Genomic DNA, 24,601 nt, shown 5'->3' on the forward strand with positions numbered 1-24,601 from the left:
GTCCAATTTCTTTCCCTCACCGTCCGGTGGGGAAGTCGATGTGGAGGCCGCACCCCCCCCCCCCCCGCTTTCTTCCTGGCCGCCGCGGAGACGGAGTCCGGGGTAGGCTGCGCCCGGAGGCACAGGGGGGCCGTGTCCGGGACCCGGTACTTCTTCTCGTACCGGTCTCTTCTAGCTGGCGTCGTGGAAGGGTTCTTGAGGAGGGTGAGGCCCTCATCCCAAATGTCGTCCAATAGAGGCACTGAGAGGACCGTCTTCCTCTTGGCCTCGCGCCGCTGATCAAGGAAACCTTCCTTCTTCTCCTCAGGGTAGAGTTGGAAAAGCTCGGATGCCCTGGTGATCATGGAGTGGAACGATCCAATCTCCTTGGGCGGAGAAGCCCTGGTGGGAGGCGACGACGGTATATCCTCGTCGTATACCTCGTCGTCCGTACCCGTCGCTGCCGTGTCAGTCCCCGTATCATCCCCTCGGGTGGACGGGGAGGAGGGCTGGACGGGGCGCGACGGCTGAAAAGGAGGTGGAGGGTGGATCCTTCTTTTCTTAGTAGGGGGAACACCAGAAGGTCCCGGTTCTGGGTCCCCCGACGGGAGAGGATCCTCCGTCGGCAACGGTAGTCTCGTCCTTATCTCTGAGCATAAGGACTGTATAGCCAACAAAATGGCCGCCGAGTTGTCTTGCAGTGCTGGCAGAGGGGAATCCGACGGGCGATCAGGGGCCCCATCGGTACCCTCGACGATGTCGTCGTCACCTGCGTCGGGATCCATCCCGACGGGCCGGTCTTCTTCCACGCCGAGGCCGTGGCTTAAGACCTCGACCAGTTCCTCCTCCGAGGTTGAAGCCGAATCTACGACGACGCCCTGCCCCCCTTTCTCTTCCCCTCGGGGGATTTCAGGGGGGTCCTATCGATGGGCACAAAAGAGGACTCCCTCCGAGGTGGCAGGGAGACTCTGAGCCCCAAGGTCGCCACCACTGGTGTACCCTGCACAGGCTGAGCCAGGGCCGCCGCGACAGTTTCGATAGAGGGCTTGGCCGGATGGATTAAGGCCTTCACCACCTTAGGTGCGCTCACCGCCTTATCCTTGAGGGGGGGGGGGGGACACCGCCTCGCTCCCCCTCCGCCTTCGAGCTCGACCGGGGCCTCTCCAGGAGCTTCGCCGGGTGCTCGGCCTTCCTCTTACCCGACCCAGAGCGTTGGCTCGTGGTTGATGGTGCCGGGGAAGGGTGTGCCCTGCCTGGCGCCCGTAGAGCCCGACCGTTCGGCGCTCCCGGTGCCAGCGGACTCGCGGTGCTTGGCCTTATGTTGGACCCCCGTCGCCGGGGCGTCCTCAAAGGTCTTAGAAGACCGCTCGGATTTCTTCTTCTTCTCGCATGACGGGCTCTTCCCTTCTAGCCAGTTGGCGAGACGTCGATGGCGGTCATTCATGGTCCGCTCCGACATGTTGCCGCAAAACGCACAGTCCTTCTCCACGTGCGTCTTGTCCTCATGTAGGCAGTAGAGACAAAAAGAGTGTTCGTCCTCCTTGAAGACGTTCTGCAGCTGGCATCCAGGGCAGACCCTGAACAGCTTTCCGGGCGTCGAGCTTCCCTTCTCCTGGGCCATGACCGGGCCTGAGAAACTTCTGGAGTCCTCCAAAAGCGTAGCTCGATGAAATCTTCACCCTTGAGTGGCGCAGACGAATCCGACACGGGTCCCCGTTGATCGGATAGAGAGTCGGTGGAGCTTGAGGCTCTTTTGACCGAAAAAAACGAAGTTTTTGAGAAAAAACGTGAAAAAATAGCACTAACGCTCGAGAGCAATAGCACGAGGATCCCAACACATGAACGTGCGGTAAAAATCTGAAGATGGCTGCCAGAGGCGGTGCTTAGGTGGAGGGCAGTCATTGGCTGTGGTCAGTATGACGCAGAGACCAGTGATTGGTTGTTACTACGAAAGACAGATCAGAAACGAAACTGATACTGGTTTTTTCTTTACCAAGGATTCCCAGCCTGACGACGGGGAATATTCATGAGCATGTGAATCCATGCCAGACCCCATGCTGGAGAACATACATTATTACAAGTCAAACAATTTGGTCTGTTATTAACTCTAGATCCTTGAGCACTCTTCCCACCTCAACCAAAAGAGTCATCTCTTTACCAGAAGACAATCTCGCCCAAAAATCATGAGTACTAAGACTAGACTCATCGTGAACAAATCTGTTAAGGTATCTAGCCCTAATACTCCAAGTCCCAAGACAATTGGATAATAGGATAATAGATGTTTAATAGTCTGGACTTCGTTACTGAGGCACCCATCACAGATTGGAAGAGTCCCCGCTTCCTTATCTTTAGTGGCTAGAATTTCTTGAGTAGGAAGTAGATTTAAGCGAAATCTCAGAAATGAAGATCTAAACCAAGTACGTAGTACTACTAACCTTAAATGATGTTCCTCCATGTGAAATTTTTTAGTACAAAAAGAATGTACTCCCCTGCATTATCACTTGAATAACTCAGTTCTGAAATTCTGCTTGATGGTATTAGTTGTTGCATAACCTAGTGTGATTCAATTGATTTGTGTGTGTATGTATATATATATATATATATATATATATATATATATGACCAAATATATAGTTAATAACTTTCAAAGTGTGCAAGCGTTTACTGGTCTGTACTGATTTTATTGTACTGCTCTACAGCTCACAGTACATTTAAGATAAGCCTGGCGGCTCAGCCACTCTACCAACTTGTCTAGTACAGGCCTATGTCAAAAGTTGGGTACTAATACCAAGCTGAGAAGTCTTGTAAATTCCCACACCAGTTGGACTCTACAAAATCTTACCCAACAGCAGCTATCGGTATACTTTAAAAAGGGACATGTGTATATATCCCATTTAATCATGTTAAATCAAATGTTATCACCAATACACTCGAGTGACAACTTTTGGCGATGTGGTTTATCATTTCACCACTAGGCTTCTCCTTGCTAGTAGTGTTGGAAACACCTGCATGTGCTGGCCCACACTACGAAAACATGAACAAGAAAGTGATGTAGATGTCCTTCCAAGCACATAAACGCTCAAATGGCCCATGTTCCCTTGATCAACGAACACAAGGTAAAGCCACTGCCTTGTCTACTCGTAATAGATTGGAAACAAAATGGTAAACGACTCATTAACTTAGTGAGCCCCCAATCAACTAAGCAACAGGATTCAAACCACTCCAACGTCATTTCGACGTGTACAGCAGACAATACTGATCATACTGCATTTTGTCAATTGTTTTAATGTATTCCTGGATTTTGTTCGGGTGCAGTATCTAACCGGAAATAAGCCAGAGATATCAATAAATGCTCTCAGCCTTTGCTTTGGTCAGCCTTTGTTTTTTTTACAGCCAGGTCAATGTACCGTTCTCACACAGTCTTAAAATCGCATCACTAAATCGGTTACTATTTTTGGTCTCAACGCCTGCACCTAATAAGATACATAAACAGTACTCCAACAAATGCCTTCAGTAAACACTACATTTATCATGTGCAAGAGTAAGTCCTAGAAGCACATTCAAGCACCAATCACGCTTTTAGACAACTTGCATCTGGGACTGCTCAAACCAACACTGCAGTTCGATACCACCTGGAAGTCTTGTGTCACTTTCAGGTTGCGCATGGGAAACACTTTAAATGGTTTTTCCAAGACAGATAAACATGGCGGTACTATTCCAGTGACTTCATAATAAAGAAAATACAGGACTGTCAAGTTTGGCAATGCATCTATATAGTCTAAGTGAAACTGCTGCCTCCTGCAGCAAGCTTCTGTAGCTGTTCCAAGTAGCTACAAGATACACTGTAAAGCCGTATACTCTATTCCCAATGTAACAATACATTTTTGGGCCTAGCACCAAAGTCAAGGGTGAATAGTGCAAACCTACTCTACTTCCTTGGAGTTTGCCCTTCTTGGTGAATTCCCTTCAACCATATCTGAGAGCACACTGTAAGCTCCCCCACCACTCATTCACACCCGACTGGCTACACTAGTGGTCTTCAAACATTTCTAGCCTGGACCCACCCCCACCCGATCAAAATTTGGGCAGGCTGCCCCCCCCCCACCCTCCCAAATTGGCAAATTGGCAGCAAGTCAAAATGGTTATGAACTATCGTGTGCCGTTGCTGCACGCTACTCCCAGTATAGTCCCTGGGCTTCTCCAATCACAGTCTCTGGACTCCCCCATCCCTCTCATAGCCCAGTACCTGGGCTCTCCCAACCCAACCACTTGGTTCTCCCCACCCTGCTCCCACCACTATCCTAAGGCTCCCCCTCATCGCCCCCCCCCCCCATCTTAATCCAACCACAGTCCCTGGGTAGATGCTCTTATGAACCACAATTCTGTTGAAGTCCTCAAGCATGATGGATGTCTCGTCTGTGTAGTTCTTTCAAGTCTTCACCTATCTTAATCCACTGCTGTGCACGACACCACCACCACCTCGCCTCATTAAATGGCACGGACTATGGGTGACAGCAAAGAACGTAACCATAAGACACCATTACCGCACTGAAGAAAAACTACGCACAGCAAAAGCACAAATTATAAGCATGCTTTTTTCAACCCCCTCTCGTTGCAGGTCCTCATCACCTGCAGTGCACCAAGACCCTACGATGTCCCAAAACACACCATTACTGTACTGTCTATAAACAGTGTCCAGCACAAAACATAAGGAGGGCAGAATTGTATACTAGGTAAAGGTGTTTTGCAGAGTGACACAATTGATGTAAAGTACAGTAAAATTCTCTTTGCATTATGGCCCCCCCCCACCTAATTTGGCATAAATGCAGTACCAACGCCACCCAAGCCCCATCCTCCAAAGGTAACGAGTCTGAATACCACTGCAGTCCACCATTTGCAACACACAGGAAGGTGTGCTGTAAAGTTTCCATTCATGGTTTTAATCCAGTGGCAAGACAGCAGAGATTTGAGCTAGGACACAGTTTGCTCAGTTTTCCTTAATCAGGGAGACCATGATCTCACAAATACCTGTTAAGGTGCTGTCACACAATTACTATAAACCAGATGTGTGTGTTCATCCTTAGGAGAAGATTGAAAGCATTTCATCCAATAACCTGTGTAAAACTGGTATTTACGCTGATGCATTATTCAACAGAAACACTTAAGAGCAACCATAAATCAATTTCCTAGCACTTCGTAAATCCAGCCCTAAAATGGTTTTACTGGACTAAAGGATGGCCATAAAGCTGATAATGCAATGTTAATTTTCCAATGTTAATTTTGCAAGTGAAATTGATGGCAGGAAGAGATTCTGCGCCTTAATGCCGCTGGGCCTAGCGCGCATTACAAATGACAAAATAAATCAATAAATATTACCAATGGTTAGAAAAAGTAAAGTGTTGTCAAACAGTGCCCTTCACAGAATGCCGTTTAGTACACCGATACGATGTCCACAAACAGAGGGAGGGGGCAAATGAGATGAGTGAAGGTTTGAGGGCAAGAGAAAGGAGGGCAAAAGGGTTGCTAGTTAAGAAACCGGGAAGGAAAAAAATCATTGTGAGGTCTTCACTGAAGTCTTCCTTCTTCTACCCGATTTGGGACCATCCCCAGCAACTCATGACATATTAAAAAAGCACCCATATTTCTTTTTTTTAACCTCCAATGGAACTTTAGTAGTACTAAAGTAACCACTCTTTATCTACACCAAACTAATGAGAGAATATGTAAAAGACAACCAATATTAAAAATCAGAAGACAAAGTGCCGCATTTTTGCAGCTCAGAGCTAGTTTTCCAAAGATTATTTTCCTGGTCATGTGTACAGAATATGCATAATTACGATTAGAGAAAAAAAACCTGACGGAATGGTACAATGCAAGTACAACCCACGAGTGTGGGTGGGAGAGGGAAGGGCATAGGTGTAGAGGCTGTGTAACAGAAATATTGGTCTTGAAGTCAGTCAAGAGATTGAACAATGAAACGGTGCTTTTAGGGGTTGATCCCAATGTTAGCACCTTGAAAAAACAGGATTGGTAGATGAAGTGATTTGCCCATCGTTACATAATTTGGCCAAGTAGGGAACTTGAGATTTCATCACATGTTCTGAAGTTACTCAGTTTGCAGTAAAACAAAAAATGCATAACGCACAATCTCAGTTTGTTCGAACTTTTTAAACTATATATAGTAGTTCCATGTTCACGATACTATGAACCTACTTCGCCAAGTGACCTAGGCACCAAAGTGGTAAGGTGATTTGCAAAGGATCAACTTTAGTGATGCAAGGTAGTCTGGATTTGAACCCATGCTTTTCTGTCACAGTGTATGCATTTAGATGGCTTCCTGCGGATAGCCATTCCCCCTTACCTGATTTACAAGACAGGTATCCAAATCGCCACCAGTTTTACAAAGGATACACGTCTCGCATCTGGTCCATATGGGAGGCTCGAAGGATGTCGTTGATCCCAATGATATTCTCGTGCTTGAATCCCAGTAAGATTTTGATCTCGCGCAGAGTGCGCTGGCAGTATGTCTGATGCTCGAAGGGGCTTATTTTTTTTATGGCGATTCGAGTTTTGTTCACATGGTCATAACCAGAACTGCAGAAAGAAGTAGGAAGTTGTGAGAACATGCCCAGAGTTTGAGAGCAATACAAAAACAGTACACACTGGAGAGGGTGGAGACACATTTTAGTACACACAGATTCATCGTTTAAAAAAGAAAAAAAAAAGCTAATGCTCAGACTCAACACTAGACATAATAAAGTAAACCTAATCATCACAAAATACACACCCTCGCCCCGAAAGAGGGAATACACCACACTTTAACTGCTTTTCTTTGTAGCAGTGTAAAGTAGTGTGTAAAGAAGTGGTTACACAAAAAAAACCTGCCTTATAAATAGAATTGTTATTTTAACTCATGCAGTCCTTCATTAATCAGGTAGGTAAAGTTCCAGTATTCAGTCCACGCATACGTTCCTGGGATGGGATTCAGGAGGGCACAAAAGCATTTTTGGGCCCCCACCTTTTTGCTTTCTGCCACTTACACTACCCTTCCCCCTGGTGGCCACAGGGAATTCTCCTGAATTGTCGCCAATGGAACGCATTTTTGCAGGGCAGATGGCCCCACGCCCCAAAAAAAAAAACACAAACACTTTTAGTGCCTCCACTTCTGTATACACAGGCGCGCGCTTCCCATTATAACGGTTTGCTCTGTAAAATCAAATTGCTTTCTGCTGTATATACTAATATGAATGTATTTTTAGAAAATAAAAAGTGCTTTTGGAGATTTTATTTACTTACAGTGTTTCCATGTTTCGATTGGAAGCGATTATCCTACTGGCCTGAAATGATTCGCAACAAAACTCTTTGCCAGCCAAAATCTATGTATCTATATATATATATATAAAAAAAAAAGAAAAAGAAAGAAAGAAGAACACTGACACCAGTAGAGAGGGAAGGAGGGCTCAATTTTTATTCTCAGAGGGGGGCTTGGCATAAAAAGTTTAAAGACCACTGCTCTAGCCCCCAACTTAGCCAGTTGGCTTTAGGTAGGAGCACATTTCAGTACAATTGATTTAGAAGACCTTTGGCGCTTCGGTAGGTGTTCAACACCTCCTCAAAGGGTGTCAAGTTTCCTCTAATTCCTTTGCCCACTTGGGCACCATAAGGACTCCTTACCTGCATACACCTAAAAATGGAGAGCTTCCCTATGTTTAACCACTATTCTAGCTCTTGGAGTGCAAACCTATGGGCCCCCCACCCATAGTCGCCCTCTCAAACCACTTCTGGAACCTCAGAAGCTCTACGATCTCTGATGGTTGGGCCCCATGTATGGCTAAAAGAGGGCCAGTTGTGAGACTCCTTGTACCTCGAAAGATGTGGGAAATCCGCAAAAAGAGCAAAATATGCCATGAAAATCTTTGGGGATTCGGGTGGGATGGGAACCAGAGCAATTCTCCCACGGCCACCAGAGTCAAATATCCATTGCTTTCTGTGTCCAAGCTCACATACTGGCAGAGCACTCAATTAACATGCCCTGTTGTAGCACTTCGTATCCAGGTGCGTCTCCATGCCCCACCCATCCTTGGGAAGTTTCAAGTGGGAGTGGGGGTAGCAATTCCTTGATCTACACCCCTGCTACATGAGTCTAGAAATCCCAGGGCAGACACTGGGTACCTTCAGGAGTAAGTTAGTCGTTATGGCATTAAGCCACCCCCATCCAAGACAGAGCGATTTTAGACCAAGAATTCATGTCATTGTTAAGCTAGATTTCCCAAATCAACCATAGTGGGAAGATTTTAGGCAGCCACCCTACTTGTGAAGAGGCATCGTTTAGCCAAAACCCAGACAAGGTAGTGTGAAGTCAAGGTTTGTCTACGGAGAGTGCAAGAGTGATTTAGGTCTCAGAGTCCACACAGAACATAATCCCAGTTTCCTTTCGCTTTAAATGTCCAGCCCAAGATGTACGGGTCATGGTGCCTAAAAGTGACAGGTTTCTCCAGGGAAAGCATTCGCAAAGGGTGCAATGGGCTTGTGGTGCCGATTTAAAATAGTTACAAACTGTTTCAAAGTTAAATGAGTATTTGTCCAAAGACAGGCAAGTACTTCCTCTCTATTCCAGTCCCAACTCTAGCACATGGGTAGGACCTGGTTCGACAACCAAAGGTATGCACACAGGGAGTTAGGGGACATGGGGCTTTGCACACATAGTTACCCTGGGGAAAGCGAGAGGGGGCATACAGGAACAGTTATGTTTACTTAAACGCCAGACCTCCGCCAACTCGGATGTTCTCTGGTCACCTTGTGGCTTATCAAGGAATTGCTCTGGACACATCTTCTGTCCTTTGTTCGGGGGAGGGGGTGCAGGTTCACTTGCTTCTTCTGGTCAGGTCCAACTTCAACATGCAATACCAGAACAATGAAGTAAGCAGACCTTCACAGTGCAGACCACTTCAGGACACTTAATCCACCCTGTGAAAATGAGTTCCAGGGACGGTCGTCACTAGCATGCGGCAAAAAGCAATCTACAATGTCCAGTCACAGAAGCCACTCAAGCTCAGCCTCCTGCATAAGCTTGTGACTGCCGAGGTTTCCGAGGCTTAACACAGAACAGCGACTAAGGAGCTGGTCCGTCCACTGGGCAGCCCAGAGCCACTTCCGAATGCTTTTGGCGCATGCAACCTCCAGCAGGCATCAAACTAGTTTGTTCCACTAGTCCAAGGGCTGTAAGATGGACAAAGGTCTTCGGAGATCAGAGAGGAGCTGGGCTTCACCGGGCCAAATCATGTGGTGGTGGGAACGCATGTTCCACTGCAGAAGTCTTTCCTGGGTCGTCAGCGGGCTACTCTTCTTCACAGGAATATTGGCTCCAGTGTAGATTTGAAGAATGGCTGTAACCCACCAATGAAAACAGACAGGATGCCTTTCACGGAACTCTAGGGCCCAACAAGAGCCACTGTATGAACAGGACAAGCGATCCACAACACTCGACCAGGACCCCACAGGGGGCACCAGACCTGAACCAATAGCCTTGATCAAGACCTACGGGTCGATACACGGGTCGGCTGACAACATGGCGATATACGAGCCCCGGATGTACTGTAATGTGTACTACAAATTCAAGAACAACTAACCATTTTCACAAACAATTTCACAAAGCGAAAAAAGAAAAACACAGCAAACCACATGGAAGAACAATTTCTTTGAAGCACAAAAGCAAGATAGCCAGGAGAGCCCCCCCCCCCACCCCCTTCCCCTACTTAAACAAGGTTTTTGGCTAAACCTCAAACAGTAACCTGTGCTCTTGCGACATATTACCCCCACCCCGATGTACAACGAATAACAGAGCTTAGCAAGGTCATTTCCAACTCTAGAGCCAACCACGTTTCTCCAATGATGGGGATCTGCCACATTCAAACAGCCAGTAGTTGTCCAATTAGTGATCACTGGTTTCCGATCTACCCAGAAGCAGACTCTCTTTAGGTCCCATCAAAAGGTCTGGATAGGTTAAAAAAAAAAAAAAACAGCAAAAAGAAGGATGTCACATTGACGTCAGTGGAGCGAAAGGTGCAAGAGAGAAAATCTTTCCTAACACTTATAGATTCTCATTAAAAAAGGGGGTGGTAGTTTGCTTCATACAGCCCTCAGGTGTTCTACTTGGAGGTGCTTCCAGATATTTGAGACCCAATCTATTAATTACAAACTGAAAGTTCTCCAGGTGCATCCGTTTGGCCCCTTCTGCTCAGCCATAGGGGAAAGAGTACTGATTTCAGGGGGTTTGAAGCCGGAAAGGGTCCCATAGCCTTCTATGGTTTTTTTATGCCTCAGGAATTGATGTGCGTCAACGAGGTGCATTAATATGCCGTCAGCAGAGAGACTCATTTGCAATTCATTATCTCCCCCAACATTATGCTAATGGCTCCAATTCCAGTACACACAGAAGTGGCGACAGGGGACTGCCATTCATAGTTGCCCACTGTTAGGCAAAGCTTGTATTCAGTAACCTCTGGGAATGACTACAGGTATAGGCAACCCAACCTTTGGTATAAGCTTGTACTACATAGTTTTGGTAAAGTGTTGAGCAGCCAGGCTTATCTCAAGAGGAGAAATGTGAGCTGTAGAGTAGTTACAAAGATCCACAGTTACAGATCTTCAAATAAACTCTTACACTCAAGGTTTCTTGCATAAACAATAATTGATCAGTCAGTTATAAAGCCTTCTTCAGAAGGGAGCAATATAATAGTAACACAAATATACTTCAATACTGTACACTCTAGTTTCTGGATCCGACAAGGCCCTTTTGGGATGGCCCACAGACAGAACCAACACCCACAGGTGACTTCAGTAACAAGGGTGCTGGGGACATTAATACCTTACTGTTGGCATACAAAATAGTAAGTAAAAGGCAAATGTTATTAGAACACAAGAAATACAAATAGTCATAAGCAGGGCAAATACTTCCAGATAGCTCTGAGAAATGTCATTCAATTGGCAAGTCAATAGGCCAAAGTCTTTGTATAGGATGCAGCACTTCAGGTAAAGAATGGAAAGGTATTTGCACAAGTTCTTAGGAGTCTTTGAGAACAAGAAGAATCAAATGTAGAGCCACAAGCTAATTAGACTTGTGAGTTGCAGAAGTTATAAGCACTTTCACAGTAAGGGGTAAGTTCTCTTAAGCTAGTTTTTACAGTACCTTAGTAAAGAAGATGATGCAGCTGAAGACTTCTGTTCCTGTACAGCTCTGCAGATCTCACTGTTCCTGGGCCTCAGTCATGGGGACAAGAGGGAGGACGTTGGGGTACTCCTGCACTGTATTGGCACTGTCAAAGCTGGCAACCTGCAAACTTTACTTTCAGTGGCGGTTTCGCATTTCAGCTCCTTGCAGTAAAGCAAATAGCAGTAAGCGCGGTTCCTGGCTGTCAAGGTGGATTTTCCTCCCATCTGAGGTCCTGCACTCGACTGAGGGGCATGTCAGTCCTGCTTCGTGGGAGTCCGGAGGATCTTCCAAAAGCTTTAGGCCAGCTTACAAGCAACGCACACAATCTGGCGTCCCTCTTCCTGGCTCTACGGTTTCCGGCAGCAACTCTGACGAAATTCAACCAGCTCGGAGATGGATGTCCAGGTGGCTTACTTGGGAGTTGATTTGTCCTACCAACTAGGGAGAAGTCGTCCTTTGCAGTGCTTCTCTGTCGATGCGAACTTGGCGATTCGGACCTGCAGCAGGGCTTCACCGGGTAAAACAATGGTCCAGGAGTTGCAGCAGCCGTCCTCGTCAGTTCCTTCGTCTAGTGGTCGACTGCCTTCCAAGCCAAGAGACTCCGCTTTTATTCAGTTCTCTCCCATTCATTCCAGCCTAGCTGCCACTCACCCAGCAGAGTGGACAGTCAGCCAGCCAGCCAATCACCACAGAGTACATTTGGGTCTCCTAGGAGACTAAGTACAGGGAGTTTTAGGCACCTCCCTCACTTCCTGCCTACCCCAGACACTCTGGAGCCAGAGGTGAATGAACAAAAAGACAAAACCTGGTTTGGTACGCAGAGGAAAACTCGAGAAGGACCTTTCCAAAAAGAAATGGCGAAAAAATGAAGACCGGGACCGTTTTGACAAAGGAGGCTCAGCCGCCATCTTGAAAAACATGGCTCCTGCGATTTAACGTTACCGGAGCTGCGAACAGTTCGCAGTCGAGATAAATCATGTTAGTCCATTATAAAACCACTGCCACCAGCCATTCTGAGATGAAAGGGTAACATTTGACTTTTACATGAGTAGCTAGACATAGTGGATACTAAGTAACCCCTCCAGCACTCTATTGTAAGATAGGGTGTGCTTGGTCTAGAAATGTACACGACTAAGTGAAATCAATTTCACTCCACTGTTCTGGGAAACAGTAGTTGATCCCAGAGAAGATATTTAAACCTTGGGAAATCTGAAAGAATTCCCTGTGTCGCTGCACTGAAGGTGCTTTGCGACAATTGTAAAAGATGATGCCTATGGAGTTGGTTAGACTCCATAACCAAAAGAAACACAGAAAACACATTGAATTGAAAAGTTCAAAGTCCCAAAGCTTTGCAAAAGAGCTGGAGGGCTCCAAGGTGTGCGGAATTGGCACATTTTTGAGAATTCTCCCCAACACCCACACATTGAGATTAGAGTATAATGCTCCTATCCTGAGCATTAGAGCCACAAACCCACATTTTGGCAGGATTGACATCGGGAATAGCCAATGAAATTGTTCAGAGGCTTTTTTTCCCCAGGCACTACTGGGAGAGCCGGACCAATTCACCCCCCCCCCCCCCCAACCCCTACCATTTCTTTATATCCCTTATAAAATTGAATTTTACTGCACAAATCTGATCCCAGTCTTTCCTTATAATGCCTACCTGATCCGAGTAGACCAGTATAGGCAGAAGGAGTTCCAGTGCCCTGGTGAAGATCTTTACATGGACATCCAGGAGAGAAATTGGGTGGTATGAAGCACCATGTATCATGCCCTTACCTTCCGAATATAGTATAACACTGTAATTAGCTCATTATGGAGGGATAGTGGTATGTCCCCAATCATCAGATGAACAAGTTACTTACCCCTTGGTAACTTTTTCGACTGTATGTTCCTCCCACATATTCCTCATCTTCGATATTCGATATCCAGCTTCTGCTGCTTCGGAAAAGGTTTTCGGCAGAGGGCGCTGTGTGCTGATAGCGTCGACTCGATGTCCCTCGAGGGCCTCCGTCTCGATCGAAGGTATATATAGCACACGCAGCACCCATTGGCTTCAGTTCTGTTTCGCCCCCCCCCCCCCTTACAGTAGAAATATCAGCATAACCGCAGGAATGACCATACTCAGCCTTGAAGGAACAAAAGCTGTAATAGCATGGGAAATTCTACTGTGGGGTAGGTGGGAGGAACATCCAGTCGAAAGACCGTTACCAGGGGTAAGTAACTTGTTCTTCTAATGGATTGTGTTCTCCCAAATTTTCCTCATCTTTTATAGACTCCCAAAGCAGTGTATTTGATTGAGGAATTAGAACCAGATTTTAATGAACAGAGGATGGTAGCTTTAGAAAAGCAGTCCTGCAGACTGAGGAAAGGTTCCAGGCATTAATGCTTTGTGAACGTGTGTATAGCAGACCACGTTGCCACTTCAAATACTTTTTATCGGTACGCCCCTTAGAAAGGGCTGTAGAGGTAGCCATGCCCATGGTGGAATGGGCTCTTAACCCTTCAGGAGGATCCTTCCCTGCCAATCTCTAACATTCTGAAATAGCCAGAATGATCCATCTGGGCGAGGTCTATTTATTAACAGCCTGATCCAGTTTGTGGCCCGTATAGCCAATAAAAAGTGGATCATCAATAGAGTATTGACAGTCTATATAAATAAAAGCTTAAAGCTCTACGAATCCAACCTATGTAATCTCTCCTCCTTGCCAGGATGCAACGGGGGGGGGGGGGGGGGGGTGGGGGGGAGATGGCGGAGAGGAGAGATAGAATGAAGGCAAAACAATTACATTTTCTGTCCTATGTGGAAATCAGAAATGATTTTGGGTAGAAATGAAGGTTTAACCCTTAGAACAACCCTATCCATATGAAAGATAGTAAAGGGTGGCTTGGACGAAAGTGCCTGCAACTCGCTCACTCTACGGGCTGATGTTAAAGCTACCAATAGAATGGTTTTAAAGGTTAACAACCTTAAGGGACATGTGTAAAGGTTAAAAAAGGTGCACACAAAAACTGGAACCCGGGACAGAGATGGAGAATTGTGTCATTAGTGGAATTTTGAAGCATGAACATTCCTCTGACGAGTGCTTAAATATGGACAGTGCCGCCAAATAGCCTTTAATAGTACCAATCTGGAGCCCCCAGATTAGCTAAAGATAGCAGAAAGGATAAAACAAAGGTTTTAGGCGCTATATAAATAACAAATAAATAACACATCAGTATCATTATCTGGTGTTTTACATAGAAAAGGATCTACATTCTTTTCTCTGCACCAGTTCCTGAATGTATTCCAACGGCAACGGTACAAAGACTTTGTTGTTGGCCTTCTGACCGAAAGCAAAATTTCCATTATGTCATCCGGGAGGTCCCAATACTTGTATCTCAGCCTTTTAGAAACCAAGCATGAAGGTTGAGTGTTTTGACCTCTGGATGGAGAACCAGACCCTCCTGTTGAGAGAAGGTCTTTCTCTTTGTGGCAGACGTATTGGAGGGCAGATGGTCATGTCCCGAAGGTCCGGGTACCACGTCCTCCTGGCCCAATCTGGGGCAATTAGGATCATGTGTTTCTTGAATTTTGTCAACCTCCCGATCACGTGAGGAATGATGGGGACTGGAGGAAACCCATACAGATGTGGAAATTCCCAGTCCACCACAAACGCGTCTCCTAGAGCTCCTCTTGGGGGAAATTCCCTGGAGCATTACAGTTCGCACTTCTGGTCGACACTGGTCGCCAACAGATCCACTTTCGGGGTTCTCCAAAGAGTGAAGAACTCTTCAAGGACTTCCAGAGCTAGTTCCCACTCGTGGGAGACTGTGCAGAGTCTCAGCCGCTGTGTTCTCCTCTCCATGCTATGAGAACTGCTGATAAGGAGATTCCTTCTTGAACTGCCCAGTACCAGAGCTGCATTGCCTCTTTGCACAGTGGTAGTGACCCTACACCGCCTCTCTTGAAGTAGTTCATGGCCACTGTGTTGTTCGTCGTGATCAGGGCATTCTTTCCGCATACAGAGGGCAGAAAAGCCTTCAGAGCTGCTCAGATTGCCCTCAGCTCAAAATGATTGATATGTAGTTTGGACTCCGATGGAGACCAACGACTGCTGACTGTTAGATCGTTGGTGTGGGCTCCCCACACCATGAGTGAGGCATCCGTCACTATGGTCATCTCCGGCCATGGTTGCTAAAATGGTTCGCCCTTCATAATGTTGTCCTTGCAGGCCCACCACAGAAGATCATGTGCGACCCTGCTTTGAACCTGAAGTAGGTCCGACATCTTTCCTGATAACTGGGACCATTGAGTTCTGAGAGCCCAGTGAAGGATCTCATTCTCAGGCGGGCCTCTGGCACCAGAAAAATGCAGGATGACATGAGGCCGAGCAACCTCAAAATAAATCGAAGTCCGGAAGACACTGGGCACTTTAAAATGTGGTGACCATCTGTAGAATGTCTTGAGCCCTCATCTTGGGTGGCAAGCTCTTTCCCCCAAGCATGTATCCAGGTCAGCTCTGATGAATTGAGTTTCCGAGAAGGTGTCATATGGGACTTCTTGTAATTGAGGGAGGAGCCCAGTGTGTGCAGAGAGTGGCAGGTGACGTTGAGATGACCCATGACTTCGGGAGAACGTGCCCTGATCAGCATAGACGTGAACCCCCCCCCCCCTTTCCTGAGACTCGCCGCCACTACCGCCATCAGTTTGGTAAAAACCCTCAGGGCGACCCAAATGGCAGAACTCGAAATTGATTATGAGAACCACCAACTGCGAACCTCCGGTATTTTCTTTAACACTTTATTAATTTTTCACATAAACAACAATAGTAAAAGTAACAATGTTTCACAGTCAGCATAAAGAATGAAATGTACAAAAAGACAAAACCATCATAAATAATTCACATCAAGCAGAAAACCAACCGTAGTGAAACAAACAAAAGAATCACAACCACACAAGACAAAAAAAAAAAAAAAAAAAAAAAAAAAAAAAGGAGAACACCACTCCCCACACCACGAATACCATAACCTTTAAAAGAAGGCCACCTTCCCATCAGCCATATAAGGCCATAAAAGGACCCCATAATTTCAAATAATCCTCATCTTTATCTTTATTACGAAATGAAACCTTATCATACTGTGCCAAAACATGTAATTCTGTCAGCCATTCATCAACATTAGGTTTCTTCCTCGATTTCCAAACCCTGAGTATTAACTTGAGAGCCACCATTATGGCCCTATCAATCCAACAAGAATGTCTCGCAATTCGATCACCCCTATCCTTACGGGAGAGTAAGATGACATTCACCGCCGACCTCCGCAAAACCACATCAAAAATCAAATCAGATGGATTGGCACATGAAAATAAGAATCTATGCGATTTCCCTGCAACGGAAATCACTGCATACAAAAAGTCTGCATGGGAAATGCAGAACTACAAAATTGTTCGTACATTTCCCATGAGGACAACCATTTAAAAAAAAACACAAAAAAAAAAACCACATCCATACAAACACCCATTTACCTTTCTTTCCAACGCGCTGTGTCCCGGCGACACTGGTTCCCTTTCACTTCCGTGAGCAGGAACTGCCAGCTGAAGCTGGATATCAAAACTATCAAAGATGAAGAATACGTGGGAGGACACAATCCATTCGAAATGCCTTTATAAAATTCAGCGGGATAAGCAAGCCAACGATTTAACACATTTTAAAAGATAGACAATCAGTCCTCTAGCTGGGCCTTTTCTGTGGGCCTCCTACTGATATCTGCTATAACCTCGTTTTTTTGGATATCAAGCTGGGACGACTCTAGTGTTGTCATTCTGGTTAAGTTCAGGTCTTTCAGATATTCATTTAACTCAACCCCGCCCCCCACCCCACCCTCCTCCTCGCATAGAATCCAGTAAAATTGCAATAAGCATATCTTTCTATCTTCTGGGAAGGTCTAGTTTCCTCTCCTCATCGCTTATCCTCTGCACCATCTAATCTCTGTGCGCATAGTCTCCACGCTTGCATCGAATCTGCCTTCTCCACTTTTCAAAGAATCTTTAAGTAAGCTCAATTTTCAGAAGGCCTCTCCCAGAGCCAGAGCTTTTAGCTCTGGTTGTCTCTCCTTTAGATATTTGAAACCATGTCCTCTTCACCTTCCTCCCCTTGCTGAGCCGTTTGCTCTAGTTCCTTTAGCTCCCCTTCTCAGACTCGCCTCTATAATGCTCTTCTCCCCCTTTCTCCTCGCTCCCTCCCAAATTAAGTCTCTTAGCTCCGCCATTAACATACTCCTTGTAAGGATTCAATATTGGTTTCAATCTCTTATGAAGAACAGATGCCTTAAAAGGCTGTTACATTTACAAATGTTATTCCCTAGTCATCAGACCTTCAAGATCTATGCGCATCACTACCATGTTGTGGTGTGGCTACACCAGTTCTCGTATTACAAGTCATTACTTCATATTCTTGCCCCTTTTCCATGAGAAAGTAATCTATTCTCGTGTAATTAGCATGAGGGGCCAGAAAGAGACCTTTCACCACGGATTCATCTCCAGCCAGATATCAGTCACACAATACGACCTTAACACCTGTTGCGAAGACGCTGGCTTCCTTTGTACTTACAAGTAGCACTCCTCCCGCACAAGCCAATCTTTCCATGGTGAGGTTCACCCACATGTTGGAAGTCTCCTCCTATATTTAAAAGGCCTACCGCCCTGGTCAATATTTCCATGGCCTCCTGGCAAAAAGAGACCTGGCTTTGATAAGAGAAAAATGGCAGAGTGGCATTCATTTATTATTTCCTAGGTTTCCTTTCCTTGTCAAATGCCTTCTCTCCATGGCTCCTATTATATGTACTGTTAACCTTAATGTCCTATGCAATAGGATTCCCACCACTTTACATTTAGCCACCCCCACAGACAAAAACGTATGCCCTATGTGGCCTCTTCGAATTATACATTCCTCCACTTCCTTCAATTTGGTTTCCTGAATAAATATGTTGTGTATGTGTGGTGTAACCTCTCGTGACTAGCGTTCTCTTGGTGCGAAAATTGAATCTCTTTACATTCAAATTTCCTATTGTTATACATACCCTACGCTTCCCCCTCCCTTTGTTCAATTGTCATTCTATTTAGATTCACCTTGTGTCTTTTAGCTCCTGATCATTCTGTGATTCTCTCTACCAAAGACTTGACAAACAAATACTCTTTTGCACCCTCTTACGAAGGATTTCCCTTTTGCCAACTTTCCCTCCATAGTTCATATGGACTCTCATAATTTTTGCTTTTGAAATTGTTCAGAATTTTGAGGGGGAGAGGGGTTCAGATTCAATTCCTCTGCATTTGCTAATTTGTTATGGGAAACTGATTAGTCCTTCAGACCATCAGTACTGGGAAACTAGGATTCCCTTTATCTTTTACATTTTTGTCACTTACTAACCCTGCACACAGCATCTTCCAATGCTGTACAATGGGGATACTTTTGTATCACGCTAGCTTTTTACACTTGGGATTTGTTTTTTTCTACGTGCCTAAAGCTGGTGGCAGCAGGTATTTTTACCATGTTTGCGTTATTTCTAGCGTGCACATTTACGCTGACTGCGTATTGCTATTAAAACATGGCTACTACCCTAAAATGGCCACGCCACGAGATTTTCGCTTGCTCTTTTGCCATATTGTAGTTTGGCCTTCTTCCTGCATTGCCAGGAAATCCCATAAAAAGTCAAATATTTGCTTTTCTTATTTATCTGTTTGGTCTGCCCCATCTCCTGCCCGCCTACACCTCACGCGGTGCAGCTACACTTTGGGTCCGGCGACTGCCACTCCTACATGGCTGCCTCACGCAGCCTCTGTATCAGCTTTCTTTGTTGGCCTGCAGACTTCCTGCAGCAGACACCTGGACCCGGTAGGCATTCGCCACTGCACACCCTCTCCAGTTCAGGAATGGGCCGGCTAAGAGGGGACCCCATTTCTCATCCCAGGCTCTCGACAACGGACAATGACTTTGCTGCACTGGATAAGCATCAATTTCTCCCTTATCTGATACTACAGCACTCATTGCCTGCTGTCCTTCTCCAGAACCATGGTTTCACCGGCTCACTCACATTAAGCTTTGTGGATTTCTGGTCCTTTTGCCCACATTACGATCACTTTGACAATAGACGCTGTGCCCAGTTCCAAATGTGTCCCTTCTTTTGCAGCCCTACCTGACATTTCTCAAGGTCAAGCCGGACCTCCTCCACACTACATTGATACATAACTCTTGCCACTATCTTCCAATCCTCTGCCACACATTCTTTGGTTACAACCCACCCTTCAAGATGCACAACACCCGAATAACTTCTGCACCAAATTGCTTCTACCCGTCTGATTAAGTGCCTCTGCAGTCGCTTCTCCCATCTGCAAACCGCCTGGTTAAACTTGTCTACTCGTCTTCAGGATTGCGAAGCTGCCCTTCAATGCAGCTTGTGTAATAAGTACCATCTGTATTGATTGTTCATTTCTTTGCTGCTACATTTTAGTGCTCTGGTGGAAAGTTGAATTTAGATGTGCCTTTAAACCCGCATATACATTATTTTCTGCTGCATTTTAGTGCCCCGCTACCCGGTGTGTATCTGGTTTAAGCACCTCCTCCTCTGTACCTGCTTGGCTGCTGTTAGGAAAGATTTCATAATTGTAGGTAATTTTCGTTCCATGTGGCAACCCCCAAACCTTTTGCTGTTTTACACCCTGATCTAGACTTTGCCAGAGAAGCGCAGCCTTACGCCGCACTCCTCTGGGCTTTCGCTCAATTCTTACGGGGAAACTGACATGCCCTTAAAACAGTCAGTACCGGGAGACTTCGTTTCCCTTAGTCCGTTCCTCATGTTGCAGCTTTTGAGCAACATGAAACAAGAGTGCACCATAACTTACATTACCGCGCTCTTGGGTCTCTAGTCATTCCAAAGGCCCTAGAAACTCTCGCTGGACTTATTATGAAATATGCAAGTGTGTCACGGACGGGACTGGTTGTCATGATCTCTGCTTCCAAAAGATCAGGACTTGCCCGACTCCCTTGGAAGCAGACCCATAACCCCGGTTCCGAGTGCCAGCCAGTCCCAATTGGGACCTTTTGGACCCTGTCCTGGCGCCAGTGGCACCAGGCTCATAAAGATGCCCAGTCCCAGCGCTGGAAGCGCCGGGCTCATAATGCTTGGGTGGACTTACCTGCAGCAGACCATGCTGCTTACTTACCTGCCAGTTGAGCCCCTGATCCTCTTCTGTTTGGGACTACTTTTCCTGTTGGGTGGGGCAGGAGCCACTCCCTAGGTTCAGAACACTGGAACTCTTCTGGAAAGCATGAACTCTTTTCTTACCTAGGCGAGGCTGTGGAAGGAGACACCTAAGCACTACAGGAGGCTATTTAAACCACACCCGATGGATGAATCTTGCTTTGCGTTATTCTGCATTCTCTGCAGCAGAACGCTCATTGTGTCTTCTGCTCCTGATCCTGGGCCTAAGGGAACAAAGGCTTACCATCCTGGAATCCAGTCTTCAGCAGCACCTGTAAAGACAAAGAAAGAACAGGTTAGCACTACGGTCTTCAGTGGCAGCGCATCTCTTACCTGGTCCATCGGCTGTCACCAACGCCTCGCGCTGCATTCCGGCATCTGAAAGAAAGGCTTACCTACTCTTCGCATGCTCCAGAGGTCTTCGCACTGCATTCCGGCATCTGAAAGACAAAAGAAGGTGCGTTTAAAGACATTGGGCAACTTTATTACTCACGTGCCATTACTTCTTCCCACGCCGAATCCAGTGGGTATTCCAGCACCCTTCAGCTTCTCTAAAGCTCCGAACTTGTACCTGCAAGATAAAAGGGACCGTTCGTGCGCATCGTGAAGCAGGCTACAAGCGCTTACTTACGTGCTTCCAGGCGCTTCTATTCCTCACGCGGGTTCGATCCTCAACTCTCATCAGCCCGCCATCCGCCATCGCCGGAACCCTGCAAAACAAGAGATATCATTACAAAAGACTTAAGACATTTGAAGTGCCCAGAACTTACCGTTCGTGCAGTTAACGAAGGACAGCAGTCCTCCGAGGTCAAGAGGCCTGCACCCTTATCCAGTGAAGAAACTGGTTACGGCACCCTGCCCCGAGGCAGATGGAGAGCTCGGCGTTCACTTACCTAAGGTGAGGGCGTTAACCTTTGGGGTTCTACAGGAGAAGAAAGGGAAGAGGAGAGAGGCACCCAATAACCCCAGTTCATTAATCCCATATTTTCTATCTGCAGACATCTTACTCTTCGAGTCAGACATACAGTGCACAGAGGTCCAGCCCAAAGAGCCAACCGTGTGTTACACATCACCTTTGAAGATACGGCATTCACCCAGTCAAGACCGGCGCCTCTGCGGGAATCAGGTGAGCGTTACACTGGTGGCAGCTATCATCTTTTAGTTTTGAACCTCTTTTTGCCATGTTAACCGTGCTTCCCGCATTTGGCAAAAATGGGTGGCCTGGCCTCCAAAATGACCATGCCACGAGGTTCTTTGTCCTGTCTGCTGACCGTCTTGCCCCTTCACCTTCCCCCAGGTCGAGCCGACCCGGGGCAGTCCTTATTTGGTCATGCACTTTCCCGCGAAACACAGCGCTTTTGCTGGCTTCTGCATGCCTTGTGTGTGCCTCCAGGATGTGGGCTGGGATGTCTGTTCCCAATACACATCCTGGGTGCCAGAGAGTCTAGTGTCCCCTGAATGCCTGGGACCACCGTGGTCCGGTATAGGTCCACGTATGATTTGAGTGTTTGTGAGCGGATCTCCATTGGGCCCTCTCCATTTTGGCGAGAAGGGAACTTTGGATAAGGAACAAGTTACTTACCTGTAACTGTTGTTCTCCAGCATGGGTCTGGCATGGATTCACATGCTCATGAATATTCCCCGTCGTCAGGCTGGGAATCCTCGGTAAAGAAAAAAATCAGTATCAGTTTCGTTTCTGATCTGTCTTTCCCAGTAGTAACCAATCACTGATCTCTGCGTCATACTGACCGCAGCCAATGACTGCCCTCTACCCAAGCCCCGCCTCTGGCAGCCATCTTCAGATTTGGTAGCACGTGAAGTGGCAGTATGACCAAGTGAAGAGCCGCAGAGGGGTAGGCGGGAGGGTTCGCATGTGAATCCATGCCAGACCCATGCTGGAGAACAGTTACAGGTAAGTAACTTGTTCCTTCTCCAGCATGGGGTCTGGCATGGATTCACATGCTCATGAATATAAGATTAAATAGCAGTACACATGCACAACCACGGGAGGTGGTAAAAGCCTCAACATTAAGCAATACAAAAAAAAACCTCAACATTAAGCATCTCTTACCTCCTCACCAGGCTCACCTTACGCGAACAGGTTGCGCAGGACTGCTTGGCCGACCCTGGACTCCTCCCTGGAATCCCGATCGACGCAGTAGAATCTCGTGAAGGTGTGCGTCGACCTCCACGTAGCAGCCCTGCAGATGTCCAGCAGGGGCACACCAGATAAGAACGCCGTAGCAGCGATCGCTCTGGTCGAATGGGCTCTCGGACGGCCTGGCAGCGGTCGGTTAGCCAACCGGTGACAGTGCATGATGCAGCCGGAGAGCCATCTGGAAACAGAAGACTTCGAGAGAGCCTTCCCTTGATTCACAGGTCCAAAGTTCACGAACAGCTGTGATGTCCTCCGGAAACTCTTGGTGCGGTTCACGTAGAACTTCAGCACTCTAGCCACATCCATGGGGGGCAAAGTCCTCTCGGCCGGCGACGAATGAGACGGGAAGAAAACAGGTAACGCCAAGGGCTCGTTAAGATGGAAGTCCGACGGCACCTGGGCATAAAGGAGAGGTGTGTCCTAAGCACCACCCTCGAGGCATGGAAAGTCAAGTACGGTGCTTTGCAGGATAGGGCCTGGATCTCTCCCACTCGTCGTGCGGAGGTAATGGCCACCAGGAACGCAGTCTTCCACGACACAAACGTCTTAGGTGCGGAGTGCATCGGCTCGCATGGGGGCCCCATGAGCCTGGACAGCTCCACGTTAAGTTCCCACGCCGGGGCCTTCACCGGCGGGAACGACCAGAACAGTCCTTTCATAAACTCTTACCAGTCGATGGGACCACAGGGACGTCCGTCCTGTGGTTCTGGTATATCTGGAGATAGCCGCCAGATGAATCTTAATGGAGGCATGGGCTAGCCCAGCCTTTGCCAGCGATAGAAGGTACGGCAGCACTTGAGGGGCCGTAATCCGTAGGGGGTTGATCTTCTGTGCACGGCACCAGATAGAGAACCTCTTCCACTTATGACCGTAGCATTTGAGAGTCGAGGACGCCCTGGCCTTTGCAAGAACCTCTCTGCAATCGGCCGGTATATCGTAGCCTCCAAACTCTAGCGCTGCAGGAGCCAAGCCTGCAGGTTCAGCGACGCCGGGTCGTGGTGGAAGATTGCGCCTCCTTCTCTGGAGAGAAGGTCCGCATCCGCCGACAGCTTGATGGGAGGGGACGTTGACAAGTCCAGAAGGCCCGGGAACCAGATCTGCCTCGGGCACGCCAGTGCGACGAGGATCATCCTGCACCGGGACCTCTTGAGCTGGTTGATGAGTCGAAGCAGCAATGGCAAAGGAGGGAACGCATACAGGTATAGACCGTCCCAGGAGAACGAGAACGCATCGCCCATGGTTCTCGGCTGGGGAAACCTGCTGGCAAACCTCTTGCACTTCGAGTTCATCGCTGTTGCGAACAGGTCGATTTGGGGTTTGCCCCATCGTCGAAAGAGTTTATCCACCTGATGCTGGCGCAGTTCCCACTCGTGACATGCGCGCAGCTCCCTGCTGAGCGAGTCGGCGATGGTGTTGCTTTCTCCTGCCAGGTGGAAGGGAACCAGGAACATCCCCTGGGTGACCGCCCAGTGCCACAGATCCTGTGCCTCCTTGGATAGGGCTGGGGATCTGGTGCCTCCCTTCTTCCGTATGTAAAACATTGTCGCGGTGTTGTCCGTGAAGATCCGCACCACCTTGCCCTTGAGCGACGGGAGGGACGATTTGAGAGCCCAGAACACGGCTCGGAGTTCCAGGACGTTGATGTGCAGGGGCCTCTCCTCCGGGAGCCAGAGGCCTCTTGCGTGGAGATCTCTGGTGTGGGCGCCCCAGCCTTCCAGGGAGGCGTCCGTCGTCACCGTCTCCTGGTACGCCGGCGTCTGAAAGTCCTTGCCCGCCGTGAGGTGCGCTCGAACGCCCCACCACTGAATCGCCCGCCGGAACACCTCGTTGAGGGGGACCCTGTCTTCGAAGGTGCCCGTCGTCTGTATCCAACGGGCGTCGAGAAATTCTTGAAGAGGGCGCATCCGTCGTCTGCAGAGGCGCACCAGGTAGATGCAAGAGGACATCATCCCCAAGAGGGACTTGATGGACCTCACCCTGGCCACGTCCGTGGCTAGCAGGCGCTGCACCTTGCC

At 47.5% G+C, this 24,601-nt stretch overlaps 1 protein-coding gene across 1 annotated transcript in view; it reads right to left on the minus strand.

Moving 5' to 3' along the window:
- LOC138581028 (mitogen-activated protein kinase 1-like) overlaps nucleotides 1–24,601 on the minus strand; it is a 594,665-nt gene that overhangs the window by 384,044 nt on the left and 186,020 nt on the right. The window contains exon 2 of the mRNA XM_069652044.1: nucleotides 6,391–6,573. Within this exon, the coding sequence (XP_069508145.1) occupies nucleotides 6,391–6,573 (183 nt within the window). The remainder of the gene's footprint in view (nucleotides 1–6,390; nucleotides 6,574–24,601) is intronic.

This window comes from Ambystoma mexicanum, chromosome 3p, assembly GCF_040938575.1.
Source record: "Ambystoma mexicanum isolate Mex_15411 chromosome 3p, UKY_AmexF1_1, whole genome shotgun sequence".
Classification (NCBI taxonomy): domain Eukaryota; kingdom Metazoa; phylum Chordata; class Amphibia; order Caudata; family Ambystomatidae; genus Ambystoma; species Ambystoma mexicanum.